The sequence below is a fragment of the Rhipicephalus microplus genome, chromosome 3 (assembly GCF_043290135.1).
Source record: "Rhipicephalus microplus isolate Deutch F79 chromosome 3, USDA_Rmic, whole genome shotgun sequence".
Classification (NCBI taxonomy): Eukaryota; Metazoa; Arthropoda; class Arachnida; order Ixodida; family Ixodidae; genus Rhipicephalus; species Rhipicephalus microplus.
The window spans coordinates 258,394,359-258,420,820 of NC_134702.1; the positions used below are offsets into that span (position 1 = coordinate 258,394,359).

Sequence of the window (26,462 nt, forward strand, 5' to 3'; positions counted from 1 at the left end):
CATCAGTGTGAGTATCCGTATGAACATCAGTGAGTATTCATCAGTGTGAGTAGGAATGAGTGAGAGCTTGTGAGTGTGAGTAGGAGTGAGTATGAATGTGAGTGAGTACTCTGAGTGTGAGAAGGAGAGAGTATGAACGTTAGTGAGTACTCATGAGTGTGAGTAGGAGTTTGAACATTAGTGAGTACTAATGAGTGTATTTGTTAGTATGAACGTGAGTGAGTATTCATGAGTGCAATTAGGAGTGAGTGAGAGCTCATGAATGTGAGTAGGAGTAAGTACGAACGTGGGTGAGTACTCATGAGTGTGAGTAGACTTGACTGTGAGGGTGAATGAGTTGCTGTGAGTGTGAGTAGCAACGAGTAGGAACATGAGTGAGGTACTATGAGTGTGATAAATATTTGTAACCATCGCAACAGCGTCCTCAATACGTTGGAAATAACGGGCACTATGGCATGCAAGCTTCCTGTACGTAAAAGCCTTCAGTTAATTTGGAAACTGGGGGAGCCATCTTAAATCAAATGGGGGGGGGGGGGCACTCGAGTTGAGGGTAGCCGTCCATTTTATTGTAATTTGAATTTTCTAGGCTGAATAACTTTGAACTGCCTGTCCCTATAGTTACCGTTCTTGCTGCACTTACCTCTTGCGCCTTCAGTCTACGCAACGCGCTGATAATACAAGTAAAACAACAAGGTTTTGAGAAGCCCTTTAACGAAAATCGCCGCGCGAGCCGGTACAGAGAAAAGGAATGCACTGCGCTAGCGACAAAAAAAAAATGCTGAAATGGCCCGCGAGAGAAAGCACATTGTGTGCGCTACGCACACTGTGCGCAGCGATTTTGCAGTTTCTATCTCTGCGCTATTCCTCAAGTGAAGGTTGCCTTGAACGAAAACCTTAAGTGATCTCATGACCTCTCAAGCGTGAAGCTGTGTGCAAACTACGCCTTCTCAATGCCCCATTAAGAAAAAAAAAGGAAAGGTTGGAGGACGGTTGAGCTTCGCCGTCAATTGTATAGTATGCGATAGCGTAATCGGACCCTGTTCGCATCGCCGTTTCAATCTCTACCCTCGCTTCACTTTTCGGCGGCTTATTATGACTTTAATAGTGCAGACACAATGTGCAATAAGCACCCAATCACCCTTGATAATTTATTCTATCATTCACATAACGCGGGCTAGTACAAAAACACACATAACGCAACTCGTTAATTACCGTTTCATTCGGCTGTGCGCAATAACCCTGTGTACGCACACTGCCAATAAACGTTTACCGCGTCTGCAGATCCATAAATAAGAACCCCTGCAATCGTCAGTGCGGGCACGGAGCCAACAAAGTCTCCGCATGAGCGCGACCTACAGAGGAAGGAAAACATCTCCGAATATGCGCACAATTTCTCGAATGCAAAACTGCCGTACGCAACGCATTCCATCTGAAGGCAAGGTAGAGAGGGGACGCACCGTCTCGACGGTCGCGCCGGGCCACAGAACACCTACCAGTGGCGGGGCGGCCGGGATGGCCGCGGCGCCGATGTGGCGGCGAGGTCCCAGCGCCCGTTAGTCCCGCTAGTGCAGTCAGAAGGGGCTAGGGGCAGTGGAACGAACGAAGCGGCCGAGCCGGATGGCATCGCAACGTCTTGGGTTCTGGCGGGTAATCATAGTGGCAGCCGTGTGGTATACTGCAGCTGTCGAGAGCGTCTCTATTTCGCGCGCGTGCTTCGTAGCCTACGAAAGCGCGTTTTGAGTGCTTGTAACACATTACTGAGATTCTAAACGATGTCTCAGCGTCTCCTACGCGTCATGGCACACAAATGAATGTACAGGTGCGTCGTGATTGCGCTGAGTCATTGCCTGTTTGTGGAGCCTACCGACCCTAAAAGAAAGCGACAATCGTTCAGCTCCAGTTCAGCTTGACTGTTTCTTGAGTAACCTGAGTACACGTAACGCCACCTCATTGTTAATATTCATTATCGGCCTGACAACTTCCACTGCAGGACAAAGGCCTCTCCCATGATCCGCCACTCAACTCGGTCCTGTGCTTGCTGCTGCCATTATGTACCCGCAAACTTCCTAATATCATCTGCCCACCTAACTTACTGTCTCCCCCTAACCCGTTTGCTTTCTCTGGAAATCCGGTCAGTTATGCTTAATGACCAGCTGTTATCCTGCCTACGCGCTACATGCTTGGCCCATGTCCATTTCTTCTTCTTGATTTCAACTATGATACCCTTAACCCCGGTCTGTTCTGATCCACTCTGCTCTCTTCTTGACTCTTAAGGCTACAACTACTATTTTCCTTTCCATCGCTCTCTGCTTCGTCCTCTATTTAAGCTGAACCCTTTTTGTAAGCCTCCAGGTTTCTGCTCTGTAGGTAAGTACCGGCAAGATGCAGCTGTTATATACCTTCGTTTTGAGGGGATATTGACAATCTACCAGCCATGAGCTGAGAGTGCTTGCCGAATCTTCTCCACCCCACTCTTATTTTTCTAGTTACTTCAGCCTCGTGGCTCGGCTCCGCAGGTACTACCTGTCCTAAGTAGACGTATATACCTTTTCCAAGTTCAAGTGCACTGCCACCTATCTCGAAGCGCTGTTTTCTTTCGAGGTTGTTGTTCATTACTTTCGTTTTCTGTCGGTTATTTTGTAGATTCCAAGAGAAGGAAAGCGGGAAAAGGGGAGACAAAGTTTGGTGGGCAGATCAGATTAGGAAGTTTTGCGGGTATGAAGTGGCAACAGCAAGCAAAGGACCGAGTTGACTGGCAGAACAGGGGAGAGGCCTTTGTCCTGCTGTGATGATGAGTATGTGAATGTAAAAGTACGTGGGTGAGTGCGCCTGAGTATGGGTAGGCGTATGAAGGTGAATTCTTATGTGAGTGCGGAGGTGAGTGAGGGTCTATGATCGTGAGCAGGTGTGAGTATGAAGGTGAGTGAGTAACTATGAGTCTTAATTGAGGTGCACGAAAAATTGAAGAACAAAAAGGAGACACCAGGACACGGTGCGCCGTCTCGAGGTGTCTTCCTTTTGTACTTCAATTTTTCGCGCACCTCAGTTAATATGAATTACCAACTCGCCCAGCAGTCCATGTTTCTCTAAGAGTGTGAGTAGTCGTGAGTATGAGCGTGAGCCATGAACACTTGAGTAGGCATGAGTATGAGCGTGAGTGACTGTGAGAAGGCGTGAGTATAAACATGAGTGAGTACTCATCAGTGTGAGCAGTCGTGAGTATGGACGTGAGTGAGGGCCTATGAGTGCTAGCTGGCGTGAGTGTGAACGTGAGTGAGTACTCACAAGTTTGAGTAGTCGTGAGTATGAAATGAGTGAGTACTCATCAATGTGAGTAGTCGTATGAGCGTGAGTGAGGGCCTAGAGTGTGAGTTGGCGTAAGTTTGAACGTGAGTGAGTACTTATGAGTGTGAGTAGGAGTGAGTATGAACGTGAGTGAATACTCTGAGTATGAGTGTAAGTGAGAATGAACGTGAGTACTCTTGAGTATGAGTAAGAGTGAGTATGAACGTGAATGAGTACTTTCAGTGTGAGTAGTAGGGAGTTTGAACGTCAGTGAGCACTCATGAGAGTAGGAGTGAGTATGAACGTGAGTACTTTGAGTGTGAGAAGGAGTGAGTATGAATGTGAGTAAGTAGGAGTGAGTGTGAGTAGGCGTGAGTATGAACGTGAGTGAGTACTTTGAGTGTGAGAAGGAGTGAGTATGAATGTGAGTGAGTACTCTGAGTGTGACAAGGAGGGAGTATGAACGTGAGTGAGTACTCTGAGTGTGACAAGGAGGGAGTATGAACGTTAGTGAGTACTCGTGAGTGCGAGTAGGCGTGAGTATGAACGTGAGTGAGGGCCTATGAGTGGGAGTAGACGTGAGTATGAACGTGAGTGAGGGTGAAGGCTGAAAAAATTGTGGTGAGTGAGTATGAGTGAGTAGTCCCTCAAAGTGCCGACCTATGCTTATGACATCCAACAGACAATCCCAAGGAAAGATAATTCCAAGGAAAGTATAGGGGAAGTTATTGGAAGTAATTGTATTGTAAACGTAAAGAAATAAAAGTGGATGAAAAGGTAAGGTTCGGTTCCTGCTCACAGCATCTCAATAATACGACGTCACGCTTCCCAAGACCGGCCCGCTAGCCGGACTGAGCTCAGACTTTCGGGCTACCTGAAGCTCGCGCACGCCTCTATTCTGCAGTCCATCGATCCATGTCGTCAGCCATTCCAGCAAACCAGCATGGGCTTCCTAGGGCCCTTCCCAATGTCAAATTCAGGAAACAAACGCATCATTGAACCTACTGACTACCTCACCTGCTACGCTGAGAAAAGGGCTCTGCTCAAAGTCAGTTACACTAAGGTAGCCAAATTCTCTGTTGAGAACATCGTCCTGCGTCACCAAGCTCCACACGTCCTCATTACCGACAGAGGTACGGTCGTAACTGCTGACCATACTGAGGCTATTTTGAGGTACAGCCATTCAATTCACTGCTGGACTATTGCTTATCACCCACAGACAGAGTGTCTGAATAAGACCACCACCGATATGATGGCTATGTATGTCAACATCAAGCACAAGACGTGGAATGCAATCCTTCTGTATGTGACTACAACATAGCCATAGAAGAAACGACACAGATGACACTGTACAGGTTGGTCTACAAAAGGACATCGGCAATGACGCTTGACGCTACGTTACCCAACATTATCGATGAAGAAAACCTCGACATGATTGTCTATCATCAGCACGCCGAAGAAGCCCGACAACTTGCTCACCTCCGCATCAAGAACCAACAGATGATTGACAGACACCGCAACAATCTTCAACGATGCTTCGTGAAATACCAACCTGGTGATTGTGTTTGGGTGTGGACGCCAATATGCCAACATGGACATAATGAAAAACGTTCGCAACGATAGTTCGGACCGTACAGGGTAGGTCGACGTCTTGGCCCACTCATATAGGAGGTTGTGCCCAACGGCCTCCTGAAATCTCTATGGCACAGTGCGCGACCTGAAGTCATCCATACCATTCGCTTCAAGTCGTTTCATGTGCATTGACGAACCTAAGGACTGTATTTTTTATTGTTGTTGTGCTCTATTATTGCAATTTATTGCTTGTACATTACTACATCATTATTAAATTTTCATATTCTGTTAAAGCATTGGGACGCCTTTTTGAGAGAGGGCAATGCTACACCTCTTTCTCAAATTTATTTATCGCCACATTACACATGTAAATGAATTGCTTTGAGCAAACTGTGCCGGTTGACCAAGATCCATCATGATAATCTTAGAACCTTCCGATGAGATTATGTGCATAACACTATCATTAGAGATTCTTCTATAATGTATTTACGATAAAACGGCAGCACACACCAGGTTAAGATGTAAACACGAAACACGAAAAGAATGACACAAGTGCTATGTCATAAATATGACATACCGTAAATATGACCAACCGGCTATGGTAAATATGCCCAACTAGCTCACAAGTACATTTTAATGTAGAGCTTGTGTGGCCGCTGAAGCTGGAATATTCGACGGCACATGTGTAATTGCCAATGTGCATCACCCCTTGTCAGATTATCGATGGCAGTTCACTGGTACAGAGCCAGCGTAATACCTTCAGTTTCCCGGCCCCAAGTAAAGAGCTCCTTCTTTGACACGCCGACTGTTGTCTTCGGCGATGTCACAACCACATGATAATATTGTCACATGACAAAGTCTTGTAATGAGCACAGGTGATCCATTCAACATTTTGGTACTTCTGTGACCTTTAGAAAATGCAGTAGACTCTCAGTAAACAAAACTCCCATAAACAAAATTGCTGCTTGTATGGAACTAACTGCCAGGCGGCAGAAACTCAGCGCTAGTTTGAGTATCAGGAAACGTGCACTCGTAGTGGTTACTGGGCATTCAACGATCAGCTTTAATCAACTTTTACAATTAAAGAAACTTGACTGAACATTAAAGAACAAATCTTTTGTTTTCTGTCTTTTTTTATTGCTTATTTTGTGAATATTGAATCGAGTGCAGTGCAGAAACATCTGAGTTTAGCACTTGGCTCTGGTCCCCCTTGCCATTTGTTCAGCGACATCACCATGCTCGGTTCTCTCGCCCAGTTAGCGTGCCAAGTATGAATACGGAGGATAAGCTGTTCATTGTGCTGTGGCACGAACAGAAGCCGCAGTAGGCCTGGTGAATCAGGTTAACCATGCATTAGGTAAAGAAGGCTCAATCGAGGCAAAGCATGTTTTGCATGGATCTGCAGTGTGTTTACTTTATTTATTTATTTACAAGTACTGCTGTCCCATGCCTGGGACATTGCAGGAGCGGGTACAGAAAAATCAACGAAAGCACAGAAACAAACAATAGTGCGCACAAATTTATGTGACTAACACATAAAATTTTTCCCGAACTCTACAGTGTTCAGTCTATGCAATGCACTATCAAGCTTGTTCCAAATTTCCACCACACGCGGAAAAAAAGAGAATTTGAAACAATCCAAACGAGACCTGAAGGGTACAAGGTTCAAAGCGTCTGTACTACGTGTTGTACGCGCTGGTATATCAGAGAAAGATAAGGGCGCGTGAACGCGGGTCATTTTATGTACAATCTTGTGCAACAAGATAATACTCTCACGTGTACGGCGGTGTTCCAGTGAATGAAGTGACAACAAATGAGCATGTGTATACGGGGAGAAGTCCCGATCATAACAGTTAAAAACGAACCGTATAGCCTTATTCTGCACAGATTCTAACCTGTTTTTATCTTGCTCAAGATGAGGCGACCAAACCACAGAGGCGTACTCGAGCATCGGTCTCACTAGTGTCTTGTAGGCAGTTGACTTACAATCTTTTGTCGAGTTTTTCAATCTTCGCTTTAAGTAACCAAGTTTCCTTAGAGCTTGACAAGTTATCTGATCAACATGTTTGCCCCATTTAAGGTCATGTGTAAAGGTGATACCTAGGTATTTGAATTCACTCACATGTGCAAGGGTGGACCCATTGTAGTTATAACTGAGACTGAGAGGCTGTTTTTTATTTGAGAAAGTCAGAGCTACAGTTTTCTTGTAATTTATGGGCATTTGCCACGTTGAGCTCCAATCACAGAATAACAAGAATACGTTGTTGAGGAATGACTGGTCTTAAAAGGTAGTAATGCAGTTATACAGTACACAATCATCGGCATACAGACGTATGTTTACAGGGGTTCCAGAGATGACATTAACAAAATCATTAATAAATATAATAAACAAGAGAGGCCCTAGCACAGAGCCTTGCGGCACACAGGATGTGATTTCAACAGGGGATGACTGCAGCTGGTTGAAAGTAACGAACTGAGATCGAGAACGCAAGTAATCCGCAATCCAACCGAGTAATTTAGAATCTTTAAGAAAGGAACTAAGTTTTAGAAGAAGTTTTTTTATGGCATACGTTGTCGAAAGCTTTCAAGTAGTCTATGAAAATTGCGTCTGTCTGACCCCTTTTATTAAGTGATGTGGCAATGCAATGGGTGAATTCTAGGAGCTGCGTTGTTGTAGAAAATCCAGCTCGGAAGCCATGCTGACACCGGGACAGAAGGTTGTTTGCGTCCAAATACTCAACAATATGTTTATGAATGATATGTTCCAGTAGTTTACAGCTTGTTGAAATTAGGGAAGTTGGCCTATAATTTGGAATGAGCTGCTTATTGCCAGATTTAAATAACGGGACAACATTAGCTGTCTTCCAAAGTATGGGAACAGTGGCTGACGCAAACGATTTATTAAAAATGACAGTCAAGTAACGAGCGCACCATTCGGAGTACCGCATCAAGAACGTATTAGGAATGCCATCAGGACCGGAACTTTTAGTCACGTCTAATTTTAGTATCAAATTGTGAACACCTGAACAAGAGATTGTGATGTCTGGAATTGTAGACTGAACAAAGTTGCAAGCATAATCTGGGATAGTGCCATCATCACGAGAGAAAACGGACTTGAAATAGTTGTTGAAGCTTTCTGCAATAGTGTTAGAATCGGAGCATGATTGGTCCTTTATAAGGAAGCAAGACTGAACAGATGACTTTGGGTTAATAGACTTCCAGAATTTGGTCGGGTTTTCTACCATAAACCGTGACAATGTATTGTTGAAATAGAAATTTTTCGCTTCCTGCATTTTCGCCTTCAAAGTACACTTCAAAGAATTTAGCAGTGGTGATCGCGCAACTGACAAAAGAGGACGACCTTTGCGAAGTCGCTTTATACGGCGAGTTAGTTGAATAATTTCCCGTGTGTACCACGGATGTTTTGGATTGCGTTTAATGCACTTTTGAGGCACAAACTTTGATATGCACTCCTGCACAATACCATGAAAATGACCAAGGAGTACACTTACGTCACTGTGTTCACTGCTAGGAAAAAAATCTTTAAAACTAGATGCCAGCGTATCGATAATAGAGTTGTCATCGGCACGACTAAAATCAAGCACACGCTTAAATTCAGGTCGTTTTGGTGGGCACACTATGTTGAGGCACGCAATTACAGCATTGTGATCAGACAAACCTGTGACAACCTCACTGTGGTATCCCTTTTTGCAAAATTCGTCGCTTATGAAGACAAGGTCAAGTATTGAATTTTCACGGGTAGGGGAAGTGACAATTTGAGTGAGGTCAAATGACAGTGCCATGTTTACGAGCGAGTCACAAAGCTTTTTGTCACGACCGTAGGATGCAAAATTGTTCCAGTCAATGCACGGGGCATTGAAATTGCCAGTCAAAATTAATTTGCCTAGGTGAAGCTTGCGATGTAAAATATAGTTGGTAATATCAGAAAAAACGTCAGAAGTTTCGTTTGGAGGGCGATAAATAGCTCCTACAGCAATAGCCTGGCCAGAACTTTTTAACTTGCACCAGATAGATTCTGTGTTTGGCAGATCAGGAAGCAAAGAAAAGTCAACGTGATTTTTGATATAAAGTGCTACACCCCCTCCACGACCACTTAGTCTGTCTTTGCGTAAAAGTACATAACCCGGGGGCAAGATTTCAGCACCTAAACCGAATCATTTAACCAGCTTTCGGTGACGCAAATAATTGAGGGCTGGTGACACTCAATGAGCCAATTGAAGCTATCAATCTTGTTTGCTAAGCTACGTGCATTAATATTCAAAATGACCAAATTTTGATCAATATGCAGTCACTCTGGAAGTCGTGGTTGACTTGAATGTAAAGGCGCATGCGCGAGCGGCCGCTCAGGCGCGTGTTGAAAATGTTTGACAAGGGTGCCGCTGGCTTCATCCCAGCTGTAACGGACGCTGTCCACGATAAGAGCATCGTGGCGAAGTCGGACTTTATCTACATTTTTTCTGATGTCAACCGAGTGCTGCCACTAGGACTTGCGTATTTGTCGAACACGTGCCGAGAAGTCTTCATTTATGTATATTTTTGATCCTTTAAGTTTTCTTGTGTTTCCTAAAATTTGTGTCTTGGTACGAAAATCAATGAGCTTAATAATACCAGATCGTTCTTTCTTTGCGTTCCTAGCCTGTGCCACCGCTCAATGTTTTCACACTTGACGCCTAATTTGACATTTATGAGTTCATGCACAGTTTCCAGTAGCTGATTCGGAGTCTCTTTCTCCATTTCCGTCAATCCGTAAATGATCAGGTTGTTCCTGCGAAGGCGATTTTCCAAGTCGTCGTTACGGTGGTCAAGAATTTTAACCGTGTTTTTTAGGTCCCTCACAGTGCTTTCGAGCACGTTCAATCGAGGAACCAGGTCCGCAGCCGCAGCTGTCCTTGCCTCTACAGCATTTAACCTACTATCGAGAGCCGCTACTGTAGTAGTGAGGCTGGCTATGTCCTGGCTAACATAAGGGGGGACGTGGCAATGAAAATTATCTTTGTTATTTATGAAGCTAAAGGGATGAAATTTGGCATGCAGATGTCAAATTGAAACCGGCTTTGAGCTATCTAATATAACTTTTGAGTTACAACACTTGATATACTCTCATTGTCACTTCAAACTTAATTAGCTAATTAGACACAAGTTCGTCAAAATTTTTGCATAAAGATATTTACAAGCGTCCATTTTGTGCCCTAATGCTATTGGTTTACTTTAAATATTTAAGTAGGCACACAAAACTTTTTTCTGGAATGTCCTTGACATATTGTCTTGCCAACAACTTTTACAAAAAAACAATTACAAAAGTCTGTATGATGTGCACACAAATATAGACAGCTTTACGGCACTCTGCAATGTCGCAGGATCCAAGTGCAGGAAACGAAATGGCTATAGCTTAATTTGTTGTGAAATGGCACAGGGATGACTGACAGCAACTGCTCAAAAAATGAAACCTGAGAAAATGGACCTCAAAGAAATTGGAGCTAGAAGCTGATAAAATGGAACTCGGAAGGAAGCTGGCTTTATTTTTCATTGAAGAAATGCATCTTTGTGGCTATCTTGAGCTCCAATTTGTCCTCTTTATGATGATGCCAATATGGTAGCACTTTGCCAAAGGAAAGCAGCACATATGCATTTTGCTATACCAAATTTTCTCATGGCTTTTGACAACAGCCCACCACTAAAATGCTTGTTTCTCAACTTCTACTACTTATTTTGATCTAAAATCACACTACAGTGAAATTTCGGTAGAACGAACCCCACATTAACGAACTTTTCAGATTAACGAACTTTTCAGAAGTTCCGCGCCGACTGCCAATAGTTTCAATGTAAAATTATTTCACTGCTACGTACTTCAGAATACCAAACTTCTGGAATAACGAGCGTTAATTTAGTTCCGTGTTATATTAACAACCCCTCAGTACTACGAACGCATGTTCTGAAATCCGTCGCGACCACCGGAGCGGTTTTGCAATCAGACGACAATGCAAAGGGATGCCTTGCTTTTCGGAAGACGCGTGACGGTGTGGAGGAAAAAAAAAACGAAAGGGCAACTTTCTTTCTGTTGAAAAGCTGCCGCTGCAGGTTTAAAAGCTCAGACGTGAGGGGTGATGGTAACATGGGAGGGCAAGGTCAGCGAGGCCGAGAGCAGAGTGGGAGTTGCGGAGCAAGAAGCATGGGCGTGGAAAAACTGAGACAGCAAGAGAGCAGAAGATGAAACGCGAGGAATTTTGTTTTTTAGAACTTTTTTTTTCTTCAGAAGAGGCGATGACAGCCGCGACATTTCAAGTTGTCCTTTCTTTGTCACTACTACATGTGCTCTAGAAGGCCTTGTTTGTCAGTCGTGTTCATCTCTGTTCGGTAGGCTTGTGCGAATATTCAAATGCTTCGAATATTCGAGCAAATAGTTGAGTATTCGAATTCACTTCGATTCGAATTTAAATTATTGAATATTTTCAAAGTATTCGCAAGTAACGAATGAATGTATATTAGTCCGCATGTAACAGCCTGTAAAGATGGTTTCGCTGCAATGTAGAAGTGCTAAACCGTAAAAGCACCTATCAAGAAAAAATTCACTTTGCCGCGAAGCCCTTTTCAAATTTAAAGGTGCCCTGCAACACTTACTGAGCATGGTCAGAAAACGCTGCCGATCGATAGTCGAGGCTACCGAGATTCCGTGAGGCAAATATTATAGCGCAGCACACCGCCTGTAATTAACAATAAATTTTCAAAGTTAAAAATTGCTTTCTTTTCTCGGCAAGTGACACTACAAGCTAAAAAATCGCTAGTCGCAGCCAAGAAGGAATATACGGCTCTGGTCACAGCCATTGGTTGATTTGAGTATGGCGCGCTCATCGTTACCGAAGCCACCACGGGAGGCCGCCGCTTGTCCACAAGTAAGTACTTGAACGGTCGCACTGAAAAGCAGCTGCGTATTCGAAGAAAAAAAAAAAGATGCTCAATGTCACGAGGTGCGTGGAACGTATTTTCATTCGCCGTGCCATTCCACCCTACTTAGCTTCCAGCTACTTTGTCCGGACGAGAAGAGAGAATGCAATTGCAGCGTGCGGCAAATTTTTGGAACTCCGCTCGTACTGGACCGATTCTAGAAACTTTGCGGCGGTAAATTTGTGAGGCAACAAGCATGTTTACTGGCTCCATGGCTAATCGAAAAAGTGTTGCCGGGCTCCTTTAAAGGAACATGTTACCCTCAAATCAATTCTTCATTTTATTAAGTTTGTTATGATGGCTTACATGATCCAAGTATAATAAATTTTAAAACATTCGGTATCTTACAGGTTATCACTCGCATCCTATTAAAACTACTACTCAAGGTTGTTTCGACTTCCTTTGGATGAAAAAGAAAATGGCATTTGCATAGATTTTCTATTTCTATTCAAAAGAAATAATATTGAGCAGGTTAGTTGGGTAATGATGAATATTTCCTTTTTTTATATGTCATACATACCATTCGAATTTGATTCGAAATTATTCTATCAAAATCACTATTTGCACAAGCCTACTTTTCGGTGATTACTTATCGCGCCCGCAAAGCAAGTCTGCGTTCGCGCCACGGTGCTACTAAAAATAAGTTCATCTCTGCTTGCAACAAAGAAGCGGAAGCAGTTTTCGCTAAGCGAGAAAGTGGATATTATTCGGCAACTGGAAGACAAAAAGCAGGCTGTTGTGACCAAAGAATTGAATCGCTCGACAGGAATGTGGATGAGCTGGAGGCCTTCACATTGCAAAGTTTCTGCTGCACGCGTCAAAAAAAAAATATCACAGACTTCTTTAAAGTACACGTGCATTCTTTAGTGTTCACTTGTGCGTTTTTTTTTTTGTGTGTGTGTGTGAAAAACAAGTTCAAGGACCCACCGTTGTAAAGGTAAGTCGTTTTGGTCAGTATAAAATAGGTATTTATGATTAATTTTTGGGCTTTCAATATAACGACCTCCCAAAATAATGAACGAATTGCTGCAGCCCCCCGAAGTTCGCTATACCAAGATTTCACTGTATGATGTAAAACATGGTCAAAGGATTACAGAAGAAAATTAACTGATTTTGACGAAATTTACAATTCCCATTGCCACGTCCCCCCTTAACCTAGTAAATTCCAGTTCCGCAAAGGTATTTGAGGTTTCCAAATGACAACGGGAGAGCACAATTACTTGATTCCGTTATTTGAGCAGGTATTAGTTTTGCATGAGTAAACCCGGCTCTCTGCAGGCCTGACTGCACTGACATAAGCAAAATGTCGCCAGACCGATTTGCCATATCTGCAGCTCATAAATGTTTTCTAAAAAGCTTGAATATGTGTTGACTCGGCTACTACATAATTTATTCATTGTTTACTTTTGGCATGTAGTTGAAATGATGTGAAGCAATTATAGACTCCTTCCTATTCATGGAAATGCATATAGCCAATTAGAAACTTTGTGGGTTTTTGCTTCTAATACTGTCCATGAGATACGTGTAATGGGCCCACTGATGCTTCGAGAAATAGTTGAACAGGGAATGTTGCTGGCACCATCGTATTGACAAGTCTTCCTAAAGGAAATGCGTTGATGAAAAGAAGTCAGCTAGTGAAAACATTCTGTTATGGCATTTCATGTTTAACTGTTTCATCACTTTATGCCTCTATCTTCCCCCGACCTTCTGTCTCGTTTGGTTACTCAAGCTCTGAAAGAATATATGTTATACGGTTCATACTCGTTGACGTGACAGAAATTCAAGGCTACATGTGTGAATTTTCAAGGATTACTTTGTTAGAAACCCCAGTGACACATCTTCAGAAGAGGATGTAGGCTTGAAATAACTAGAATTCAACAAAAAAGGGTTATATCATTGGAGCAAACACCGAAAGCATGGCTCCGATATAAATTTTTTAGAGGCGCATAGATCAATGCTTTCAGTATGACACTAGATACAAAGTTTCATTCAGATAAGCAAAGCTCAGGAACAATTATAATGCTACTCCTGGCTGCTTCTCCTGAATTTTCATATCAATGTCCACTATCTCCTGCTGCTTGGTGTTGGCAGTCTTCCTGAGGCTATTTGACTTGATAATGCACGTCAGGTAGCTAGGTGCCTCTTCCTTTCCTGCATATAAGTCTGCTGTAGCTGCTAATTCTGTAACAGTGACTTCTAATTTCTTTTTCGATTTTGTAAGCGTTTCAACCTCCTCCTCATTGCAACGTTTTTTTTTTTTTTTTTTCTAATCCCCCTGCTCCTGTTTCTTGCTAGTTTCCTAAAGCACAGTGTTATCCGCCGCGGTGGAGCAGTCATTACGATGCTCGGCTGCAGACACGACGGTCGCAGGTTCGATCCCAATCGCGGTAGTTACATTTCAATGGAGGAAAAACGATAGAGGCCCGTGCAGTGTGCGATGTCAGTGCATATTAAAGAACCCCAGACGATCAAAATTTTTGGAGCCTTCTAATACGGCATCTTTCATATTCTACTGGTTTGGGGACGTGAAACACTAAATATGATTATTAAAAATGTTTGGTGCTGGTTCCTTGCAGAAGCTAGTTATGTTCTCAATTTTTTTTATGATCGGCACATTACATATGCCACCTGCTTCATTTACAGCATCACGAATATTGGTTGGTGAAAGGTTAGAAAGTATTTAGTAAAAATAAAAAGAAAAAGAAAATTCAAGAACTTTCAGGACATTGAAAATGAACTTTTGACATTGAAGGGGTTTCAAGGACTCTCATGAACCCTGATGTTAGGTGCCATAATAAACGAAATTCAGTCAAGTACGACAAGACCTGCTTATGAATCTTAACCATTTTTTAACGGGTTCAGATATTCTTAGATCAGTGTTAGCTCATTATGTACATATTTAGGTTGTGAAATAAAGCTACTAACTCTTCACACTATGTGTCTGTTTGTTTTTAGTACGACAAGTGTGTATAAAAAAGAACTAATTTAACTTGTGTTTATCCAGTTTTGTCCACGAAATTGGTCTGTTTTTTGTTTGTCCACTTCACAACATTTAAAATTGGTTCACTAAATTTAACGAATGGCAGTGTTACCCGAGCAGCCAGAGGACGTCGCAAGACAGTACGAACACATTTACGCTTGCGTGCGAAGTGGGAAAGGAGGGCTTTCACACAACCCTCCTTTCACCAGTTTACACCCTTTCCCTCTTTTTGCTGACCTTACCAGTGACGTCATGAAAGAATAGTGTCGGTGGATTATTTCTAGTGGAATACCCAGCAGGGCGCCAGTGGCGAAGGCTGCGCTGCGGCCACTTATCGCTATGAGAGTGCCCATCCTACGGAAGGCATACGGAGTTTTTCCTCCCTGCCACTGCCTCTGAATGAGTAGTTTCGTAGTTTAAAACTGCACCCCTGTTCATCTATCAGTATATGAAACTCCTGTTGCACATTTTTCAGGTCCCTTCACGTTTTGTTCAATAGCAGCCTTACGTATAGCTGAGCTGCAACAGTCAGTGGATAGAAGATTCGCAACAATATTTTCAGGACTATTCAATCCACTGTGTACCATAAGAGCTCTGCCACAAAACATTATTTGCCCTGATACACATAAACATTATTTGCCCTGGACAGCATGGTGAATAACTCATGCTACAGTAAGCACCAGTTTGCATAAAATGTGGCAGACCCACCAGCTCGGCACATGCATCGACCTCCTGTCGAAGTAATTCCAGAGACAGCTGAGCCTCGCTTGGTGTTCTGCTGCTGACAAGGGTCGAGGATGCCACAAGTAGACTGAACAGGGCTCCATCACGACCAGGCAGCACACACCGAAGGCAACGCCAACGCTCCAGGCAAGCCTGCGTACAATGCACCTGGATGTCACTCTCTTATTCCACAGACAGCATCAATTTTCCTCATGAAATATTAAACAGGTAGGCTTTTTTCAGAAGCTAGTGCGATTTTCTTAAAGTATGCAATCATTCTTATTTTTATGCAAAAGAATTATATGCCCCACTAATAAAAACTCTCAGACCGTCCAGCAATAAAATACAATGGTAACAAAACTCAGGTGATGACATCATGATTCAATTTCAATGAAAACTGACACAGCCCACACTATAAAACTCAACTTTTCTACGTTAAAAACTTAAATCAATCAACATTCACAACTATTCAGTCCTCCTTGTGATATTTAAGCCTCAATTAGCATGACATAGACATTTATAAAGTATGATCTTATATATTCCCACACAAGCTCCTATCTAGTTTCGTATTACCACCCAATTACAATGTAATTGCTGCCTTGAGCAAAGGACAACTTGACCTACGCGCACGTTTTAAGCCTGCCCTGATGCCTCTTTCATTGCATCACGTGTTTGTGGCCCTCAGTGACACAAAGAACAGCGCAAACACGTTAAAAAGTCACAGTTTTGCCTAAAGAGCAATGCAATGACTGTGATACCAGTTTTATCAAATGTTTTACGGAGCAAGACTAGCATTTTTAGGAGCAATATTAATTGTAGTAAACATGCGCTTGCTAAGTAAACAAGCTTCCTGCAGCGCAGCCATAGCGACAAATTACAATGTCATACGAAGTGAGGCTGGCAGTCAACTCGCTTAGATCCGTTCTCGCATAGCTCTACAAAACGCTGGTGTAAGAGAACACGGCCCCTCCAGGTACAATTTTGGCAGGGTTTTTTCGAGTTGAGAGCACAGACCGTAGAAGCTCCCACCTGCTATAGAGGCACAAGCCACGCGCTGATTGCTGCTGCGATAGCGTAGCAACCATAAGCGCCCTCCCCATTCCTTGTTCACTCACGAGATAAGCGTGTCCGCAGACGACCCCAATTGGAAAGGCGGTGTTCGCTCCGCAGAAAGAGGGGGCAAGCACATCCTTTCCTGTATATATACATACGTTAATGATGGCGGTGGCAAAAAGCAGCCGAGACTGTCCATATAATTGCTATCGCAATTAAACAACACACACGTCTCTAATACATCTTCTGACAACACAAGACACAGAGAACTGACAATTCCGCAAAGGCAACACTGGCAACACGTATACGCACTGGCAGTGCACGAGCTGCACTGGCTGCACTTTAGCGACAAGCAGCGCCACCTGACAGCCAAAGTTCGAAGGCATCGCCAGTCGTGACATTTCCTCTTATTGTGAACCCCTCCGCTCAGCACACTAGCCAGTATAACTTAAGCACTACACTCGTGGTCTGTCGCCATTATGTGATAGCAATGACACTGTGTCCAACTCTTATGACAGGAGGCGGTTGGCTACATGGTTTCGGTTTCGTTTCCACGCGCAGGCAATTTTCAGACTCCATTATTCGATAGAAAAGTGCATGTTGGGTGCAAATTTTTAAAGATCGAGAATAAAGATTCGCTCACACCTCTTTCAACTAAGTAAGGCTACCATTAGCTGCCACTGGCAAGAATAATTTAATCTATCTTCCTGGTGGAGGCAAAAGGTCATGTCGTGGGCTTATTCAGGCAGTCTGTAACCATTTTTTGGGTAAGGCTCAAGATCTTAGATCTTTGATTATACGACGCCCGGATAATACGACGGTTTGGCGTGGTCCCCTGAAAGTCGTATAATTGGTGTTCCTCTTTATGTACAAACAACTCAACATCACCTAAATCGTGAGGAGTGAGCATGAGCACTGCTATTTTAATAAAGGTATTATTTGAACAACCCCACAGAGCAAAAAAATGATTAAGTTCGCATTAGCACTTGCCGCGTCTGTCAAATCCTTTGACAGACCTTTCAAATTCCAATGTGGATCTGCCAAGCTGGCGACCTTGAAATTCGGCGGATTAGTAAAACAGAGGTGTAGGTATAAAAAAAAACTGGCTCACAGTTTAAGGGCAGCAGAAATATCATACAATGCTCCAAATGATTGCCAGTATTTTACTTACTTCAGCCATTATACTAATACTCACAATTATGTGGCATATACACGTATGAATAATTGAACAAATTGTGCTGTGTCCCGTAACCCAGCCCCTTATAAATCTTAAGACACTTTTCCATACCAGTGTACTGCGGCTAAGGTCGCTTAACAGTGTTCTGCACGAGTTAGAACAAAGCCAAAGAATTTTTGGACACCGCTACACCCTTCAACCCCCTTTATTTTTTCCTTTAATGAAGGGGTTGGGTTTAGGGCACAAGTTCTCATCTTGATTGCAAGGTGTGTTGAACCAGACAAAGTAACGATGCCGCACACCCACTGAGTCCGGCAAAGGCACTGGATGTTTTGAGGTTGCGTCATCTCAGCGATAGATATATCTATCGCTGGGACGATGCAGCTTTATGACAGAAAAATTATTTATATCCCTTTGCTATCGCACTCAACGTAGTCAACGGCAACACCAATGTTCACAGCCTGTTGAGCTCATTCGTGTGCAGAAAACGCGGCACACATTTCCAGTTGCTAACCTGCCATTGCCACACTTGCTGAATAGGAAATTTATGTTTCCAAAGAAGCATTGGTGACTATGGCAACACCTTTTTCTCTTGAAGTAGGGTCATCCGGCCGATAGGTATCCGCTGTGGTAATCAAACCGGGGGGGGGGGGGGAGGCATGTAGCGCTGTTACTTTATCTGGTGGATTGCGTCTTGCGAGTGTCCTTAGTTAATGTGCATATATCTTACACCGCAATGCAGTGTTAGAGTCTGCCGACCTGGACTCATTGTTGACTCAAATTGCAAGTGGCCAACGTGGCCTCCATTTCTCGCTGAAATTAGCGTAATTTAGAAAATTTTGAGGCCAGTCAGGCATGTTGACGCAGCATGAAATATTTTCAGCCAATTTCGTGGTTTTGGTGCAGCTCGGAGCAAAAAACTGGTAACTGTATCAAATTGTCATTATTGGCGCAGCTGATGCACCCCTGCATATGTAAAAACAAAATTGCAACAAATCGTTTTGCAAGCAAGTGCCTCGTGGGCATGCACTTGTCCTCACCCTTTTTGGAACATAATCCCATTACAGTCGAGCCCACATACAATGGCTCCACTTAAAACGAACTTACGCTTAAAACGAACAATATCCGTGTGACTGTGAAAATATACATTGGTTCAATGGCACAAAGTCGCACTAACAACGAACATCTCTGAACGCCACTGATCGGTTACAGTGAATGGAGTCAGCGGTCTCTTGACTTCTTGGGAAACCAATTTCGACCACCGATTAGGCATCGGCGAGTTGCCCATACATTCTTATTGTTAAACGCCGGCCCTGCCTCCGCGACCCTCTAGTTTCCGCTCTCCCCAACCGATGAAGGAAGGAAAGCTGTTTCCTTCCTCCATGCCCCGACTGCTTTCTGTTAAGCACCCCTCCGTCCCTTGTCCCCCCGCTACTCTGAGCATCCCTCATCGCCAGACGAAGCTCGTGTTTTCACACTGCCACCGATCTTTTGAAGACCGGTCAGCCATCTACCCTGTTTTTGATCGCTAGTACTGTGGTTGGCGTCGCCGGCCTGGTGTGACCAGACCATTTGCCAACATCGTCCGCCACCGTCTGTATCCGATAGTCTGCGTCTAGTGCACGCACGTACACTACCCCACCGAGTCTGATAATTCGCGATTCGTTTTGTGTTTAGGACTTGTTCTCGCTCACTTCGCACTCAACTCAGCATGCCTTCCGCGCGCGTGCGGGAGCGCGAAAACGGCTGTTAATTTGCACGGAACAAATCCCGAAATATCGAAGTTTGTGACGCCACGCAAGCTCTCCGAGGGAACAAAGCAATTTCTTGACCACGGCAGCCAATTCTTTGAACACCGCCGCGCGCACCGGTCCAGGCGGACATGCTTTGACTTGTGCGCGCAGGCACTCTTTCCAAGTTTTTCTATGTGCGAGTTTCGCGTACCTTCCAAGCAAGCTACCCAACCTGCCTCCTTCCCGTGTGTTTTGAGTTTCAAGGTCGCCCTCCCGCCGCATCCTTCCCTCTCTTTATCACAACTCTTTGCTCTTCTCTCGCAAGTCTGCTCTCCCCTCTTAATCACCACCCCTTCGCGCGTCTCCTCCGCTCTGCGACGCCCGCCATGCTGGCTCGAATGAGTTTCATTTTCCGACTGAAAACGAGCCCAGAGCCGTTCGATGCTTTCTGGCATGTGTGTCGCATGTGCGCGTCTTGCTCGCTCTTGGTATGCGTGTGTAGTCATGATGGCCTACGAGAGGACTAGCACGCTTTCCCCTGCCGCTCAACAAAACGTCCGAAGTGTAACCGCTTGGCTTGACCGTAATCCACGCGTTAGAGATGCCGCGTTGCGGAGTGCTTGCTTATAGCTGTTGACCACCTGGCAGCCAACTTGCCGCTTCGGGCATCCCGGCATGGAGATGGTGAATATTTAGTGGGCGGTGCTGACGGCTACATGAGCGCGAAACTGTTTTTGACAGGCCGACTTCGTCAACGTCGGGCCCCATGCCGAGCCTGAAGCTTCCGAACAAGACCACTGCGGCAGCGATTTGTGGCAGCGCGTCGTCAACTTCGACCTGGGAGAGCGGGTGGGACATCTGTTGTGATGGTTTAATTATGAACATTGATGATGCCGACACTGCGGAACCGTGCATGAATTGGGGCATTGTGAATGAAGTACGTGACAAGAGCGATTTTGAGGAATTGGATTGCGAGAACGAACGAAACTTTGGAGCCAGTGATGCATGCAGCTTATGCTACGGGCCTCGGCGAACGAGCACCCTGCCGTTTTAAATGAACTCGAGACCGCCCTTATCGCTCCTGCTCTTCGAAACACGTGCATCATAGACTTTTTGGGGCAAAAAGTTTGAGCTTGCACTCGCAACTTTTTTTAAAAGCTGTGTTTCATTTACTACGTACTTCGGGATACAGCGAACGGATGCCGCGTCACGCTCAGGTTCGTTATAGGCGGGCTCAACTGTATACTGCACAAAAAAAATCTGCCGATTGTGCAAAAGAGTTAAAAAATTTGGGCTTCTGTACAGCAGGCGTCTTTGTCAGAACGTGTCAATAAAAGCTTCCAAGCCTCTTACGGCAGGCGATACACGCAGACATTGCGCAGAAAACAGGGCCCCGGCCACTAGGGGGTGGCTGGACGGCAGTGCACACGGGGCAGTGCATGGGGAGCCCTCCTCGCTGAGAGGGGTGGTCAGGCGAGCCAGCAGGGCAGCTGCCCGTCCCTGCAATCCCTGCGGAAGCTGGCACAGAGGCAGCACCAAGCAGCGCACCATACCTTGCGAACATGCTCCCAGAAGAGCATCACCTGCACATCATCATTTCATTTTCCCTTAACAATGAACTCAAGAAAGACGAGGCTTTTAAAAATTCACACAAGAGCTACTGGATTCTTTGAAAACACGAAATAATGCCCTAAAGCTTGAAAGCATGGTTTCCAAGATGAATAGCAACCAGTTAGACTTCAGAAGGTTATGCTCCCAGAAAAATCAACTTGGTAATCATTCTTCTTTGAAATGACCGTTAAATAGCTTAAAATAAGAAGAGGATGATGAACCATTCAAGCTATGCATGCTTATAGAACGGTAAACGTCAATGTGAATTCTTTTAATGTAGTTATATTATTTATTCAGGAATACTGCAGACCTTAAAAAGGCCAAGTATTCAATCTAACAACACACACAAACACTTTACAATCAAACTAGGCTACAACGAAATTCACGGGGATCGCGAAAAATTTCATTGGAGCAGAAATTTGGTGGGAGCAGAAAAAGTGGTAAATAAAAAAAATTGATATGCACGACACTCAGGGGATCAGTTTATTTCTAAAACTTACAAAGATCGCTTATTTTTTACTGCTTGCACTTTTACACGAGCAACAACAGAATGTGCTGCTCACATTCTGTGAGGAGCTTCACGACGACATCGTTGTCATAGGCATCAAGAAAATGATGCAGGATGTCCAAGGAGTCCATGACCTGCAACACGGTCCCTGATTTAGAGGCCACCTGAACACCATGCGCGGCTTCGTCATCGTCCGATGAATCCGCAGTGGCGATAGCTGTGCAAGCACTCTTGAGGATTTCAGCATCACTCAGCTCCTCGTACACGATCACATCCGCGTTGGCATTAACCTAATCGTTCAGTTACACTCTTGTGTACAATGACAGCATCCTCGAGAGCTGCCCATGCTGCAGAAGTTTTCCTGTCTTGTCCCGGTTCAACACCGTTGGCAGCTTATACATCGTCACTTGAGCTGGCCAAGTTCATCTCTGCCGGCCGAAACCCCTCATGCGCAATACATTTCTTGACACTCATGCGGCAGCCAAAATTTGCACAGTCATAACTAAGTCGGCCTTGTTGTCGTGGCCATGCTCCGTGCTCAACACAATTCATTAAAGAAGACTTGATTGGTATTTATTTACAGTATACCTGGGATGCCTCAAAGGCATTATCGCAGGAAAGACACGTTTAGTAGCACATTCTACATATTTCGCAGTGACAAGCAACAAAAAGATGTGAAACAAGGCCACCATCAAGGTAAACAGTAAATTAGCATGTTGAAAATGAACTGAAAACTAAAAAAAAAAGTACAATTATACATTATAATGAACACAAAAGTGAAAAAAAATTATGATTACCATATACAGAAACATAGTTTTTCGGTAGCACGTTCCAATCTCATACAGTTTGTGGGAAAAAAGACCTGGAAAAAGTATTTGCGTTGCAACTAAACGCGTGTACTTTCTTGGAGTGGTTGGGCCTAAAGGAAACATAGGATGGTTCTGACAGGTAGGTGCGACTGTCAATGCCTGTTTAATTATAAAAAAATATGGTGGAAAAATTTGACCCTAAGGTTTTTTCTTCTAGCTGCTAAACTTTCCCATCACTGTAATGTTTTTGATTCAGTGACACTTGAAAAGGATCGTAGTGACTAAAGACAAATAGTGCAGCCTGATCATGAAGCTTTTCTATTGATTGTATCAGACAATCCTGATGTGTGTGCATTAAGCTGTTGATGACACCTAGATATAAAGGCTGAACCAGCGACGTGCAGTTTGGTGGAAAAAACTTCACCGCAACGTTCGCCAGCTTGACGTTGCTGCCTAGGCGATGTGCAGAGCAATACCAGCAGCAAGCAAAAACTGCTGTCTTGCTTTTTTATATCATTGTCGAACGCAACGATCCAGTCGGTGAGAATGGCCCTCGTCATCCATGAATGGCTGTTAGCAACATACTTCACTGGCAGGTTTTTCATGCCCTTCAAGCACCGCAGTTTGGTGCTCTTGCCGATAACTAAAAGGGGCAGTTTGTCGGACCCGTCTATATTTGCACAGAGCAACACCGTGACTCGCTTTTTGCTCTGTTTGCCTCCGTGGAACTGTTTGCCTTTGAAGTCAAGTGTCTTTGCTGGTAGCATTTAACAGAAGAGCCCGGCCTCATCCCCATTGTACACGTCAGACACAGCATACTTCTTGGCGATGTCAGCAGCTTTCGCATTTATCCACAATGGTGCACCGTCGCAGTCCGCAGAAGCAGACTCTCTGCACAGCACCTTCCTGAAAATATCATGGCGCTCCTTGCATTAAAGTCTTTGTTGATGCCTAAAATGCAGGCGTAGATCAGTGCTGTCTGCTGAATTAGGCTACCGCTCATCGGTATCTTCCCGTTATGTTGAGCGCATACGTCGCGGGCGGTTGGAGTGCATGGAAAGTAAAAGTGAAAAGTTTCAGCAGCATTGTTTCAATTTTCTTGGCGCTTGTTTCACAAATATGCACTGCATTGCCAAGTTTTTCAAGGGCTGGCTGGGTCGCCTTCTTTCGTTAGGTAGATGTGCCTGACGCTAGTGCATTTAAAATGCTCACTTCGGACTTCAGCATCACCGACAGCGAGCTCGATGCCATACCGTATTCCTCAGCGATACATCACTTTTTCTCATCCTGCTGCTACTACGGCAATTATTTCCGCCTTCTTCTCTAGCGAAAAAAACTTTCGCTTATTACTCTGTGGCACTGCCAAAAGCCCTTGCTGCCGTAAACCAAGGAAAAAAAAATACATAAGTCGGAGATAACAAGGCACTGGACTACTGATCTACTGACCTGACGAGACAAGGCCTGAAGCAGAGACTAACCAGGACTAGCACTGCTAACGCCACAGAACACATGAAAAAAAAGAAAAAATATTGGCTCCATATCTGCATGTTTCACTGCCAATGTCATCGAAAGATGATCTTGCGTGTCGAGAGGGTGAACAAAACGTTTATTTCATGTTCGGCGCGAGAACATCGGTGAATTGTATTTTGGAAGCGCTGCGTTATAGAGTTTTGATCCGTGCAGCGAAGGCAAACGAGCGCATCGAGGCACGTTAGATACGAGCGCCATCTGGAAGTTATCTTCAAAAACGAAGGAAAGCGTGCGCACCCGCGGAGAAAGATGCATGCCTGTCTTAGAGGCGATAAAGTGTAGAACGCAAAACGACGGGCAGGTGCCAATACCGTGTCGTCTTAGCGAAGCGTTGGTGACACTTGCCTTTTTGAGCATTACGTTGCGCTGTCAGCGCAGTGTACAAGCAATTCACACAAACTTCCTTAGAATTACTTGTGTTCACAAGTACACAAAAGTAATTTCTTAGAATTACTTGTATGTGCCTTCTCTAGTAGAAAGGCAGACATACAAAACACTGACGTGTTGTTATGGTGCCTCAGATATGGGCAATAATTGCTTTTTAATTGACAATCGCACAAGTATGAACGCTGAAACTTGAGCAACATTGATGGGCGCTGTGGATGAGGTTGGCCATTTGAGATATCGTTTGGTGCCGTTAGAAAGATCATTAACGCGGACAAACAGACAAATGTACAGACAGACACAAAAACAGACCAAAATTTTGGCGTCGAAGGTCTTCAAGAAAGACTATCGTCATTAAAAAAAAAGACGAGCCAGCATCCAATACCCAACATGTAGACTCCGCTCAGCTTTGGCTGGCTAAGCTCGCAAGCTTTCAGGGCATAACCCTATGCTTCATGGAATGCTGTGGAGCATCATCATCAACAGCAAACGATGGCATCCCCCATAGTGGTTTTGCAGCATTTGGCCAGTTATGAGGACTCAAGTCAAGTTTGGGGTGTTTATGATCTTTTTAGCTGTCAAATAACCAAGAAAATGTTTAATGCATGCTCTGAATGCGGCCCAGCTAATAAGAATTTCCAGTAAAAGACAGCACCAAGAAAAATAATAAATAAATGCAAGAACAGCCACTGTCGTGCATGCTTCTTTTTCATGCCTTTTTGAGCATAAAAAGTGTTGTTTCTTCAATTTACTAGTTAGCAGGATTCGATTTGAGGCAGGGCGAGTAACTTGTGTCTCAAGAAAATTACAATAAAACAAGAGATTAATAAAAAAGTGTTTCATTGTGGAGGAAGTTTTAATACATTAGAACCTATGGAATACGGGCGGGGAATCAAAAAACATTCGCTGAAGCAGATATTTCACTGTAGCAGAGTTTGTTGAAGCGAGTTTCACTTTATTGCCTTTGGCAGCACCCCGAACACAGCACAACGACCGCTCCAAGGCTGCAGGGAGCAAAGGGCTCCCGCACAAGAATGTACACCGAACAGGAAAAACGCGAGCACGTCGCAGCTGGAAATGGCAAGCCTTAACACGACGCTTGAGATCCCTCGCAGTTATTTTGTGCACACCTGCAACGACCGCTGGGCCTGGTCATGAGAGCTAGGGCGAATCTTGTATGCTTAAGCTTCCGGCAAGTGCGGCTCTGCATAGTAAAACCATGCTTGAGTTCTAGGCACCGCTGTTCAGCTTATCATATGGAATCAAAGCTAGCATGTAAGCACGCCCGCAGAAAATGCTGAAGCACCCAGGCAGGCTACACTACGGCGATTTCCAAAGGGGACACGGATGACAGTTCAAAAAGAGAGAGAAAAAGCGTCCCCCCGGCACACCAGTAATTTGAACTCGCCGACTCTTGCAGCCCAAGAACACATGCCAAGCCCATGTGCAAAGCTATCTATCGCCGCGCGCCGTCACAAGGTCACGAGAGGAAGCAAGGGGCCAGCAATATGGCGAGAATTCTCGCGAAATGGCTGCGGGCGAGCCCCAGATCCTCCCATTCTCCTTTCACTTTATATACCAATCTGCAAAGACAGCCGGTCGTCGTCCATGCATGCAAAAAGTCATACAATGGGCAACAGCTAGCGTCAGCCTAGCCCTGCAACTGCTGCATAAAGAAAAGAACTTAAATAAAACGATAAAAACTACACACCTGAAATATGCAGAAGGGGGTAAATGTGATGAAGGCGAATCCGTGATGCCCACCCGAGAAAGCGTCAACTACGCGGAGGGGAGACGACCCATGAGGTTTTGGCTGGGCGAACTGGTGGATGCCGCGGTGCAAGGCGAGAAGACTGGTCAAGATCCTCAGGGGATAACGAGCTCCCTTTAGGCTAATCATTATCGACGATAAACCCACAAGTCCGACGAAGTCCGCCTCGGTGGTGGTACGAATGGAAGAGCTCACTGGGACCAGTTGGCCTTTCTGCTGGAATTATGTCGCCGAACCAAATTGGCTGCGAGGCGTCCTGGCATTGGTAGAGAATCGGGCACAGTTTTTGCGACAGCTGGCCTCATGCAGGAGCCGTGATGAAAAGGGCAGCAAGGATTCTCTGCAGCGACGGCCGAAAACAGG

At 44.5% G+C, this 26,462-nt stretch overlaps 1 protein-coding gene across 4 annotated transcripts in view; it reads right to left on the bottom strand.

Moving 5' to 3' along the window:
- Positions 1–26,462, bottom strand: part of LOC119168526 (focadhesin) — a 677,649-nt gene that overhangs the window by 539,837 nt on the left and 111,350 nt on the right. For 3 of the 4 annotated variants that reach the window (XM_075890929.1, XM_037419929.2, XM_075890930.1), the window contains 2 exons: positions 20,840–21,069; positions 15,509–15,676 (listed from right to left, as the gene is read on the bottom strand). In XM_075890929.1, the coding sequence (XP_075747044.1) occupies positions 15,509–15,676; positions 20,840–21,069 (398 nt within the window). The remainder of the gene's footprint in view (positions 1–15,508; positions 15,677–20,839; positions 21,070–26,462) is intronic. The other variant, XM_075890931.1, reaches the window with a different exon arrangement.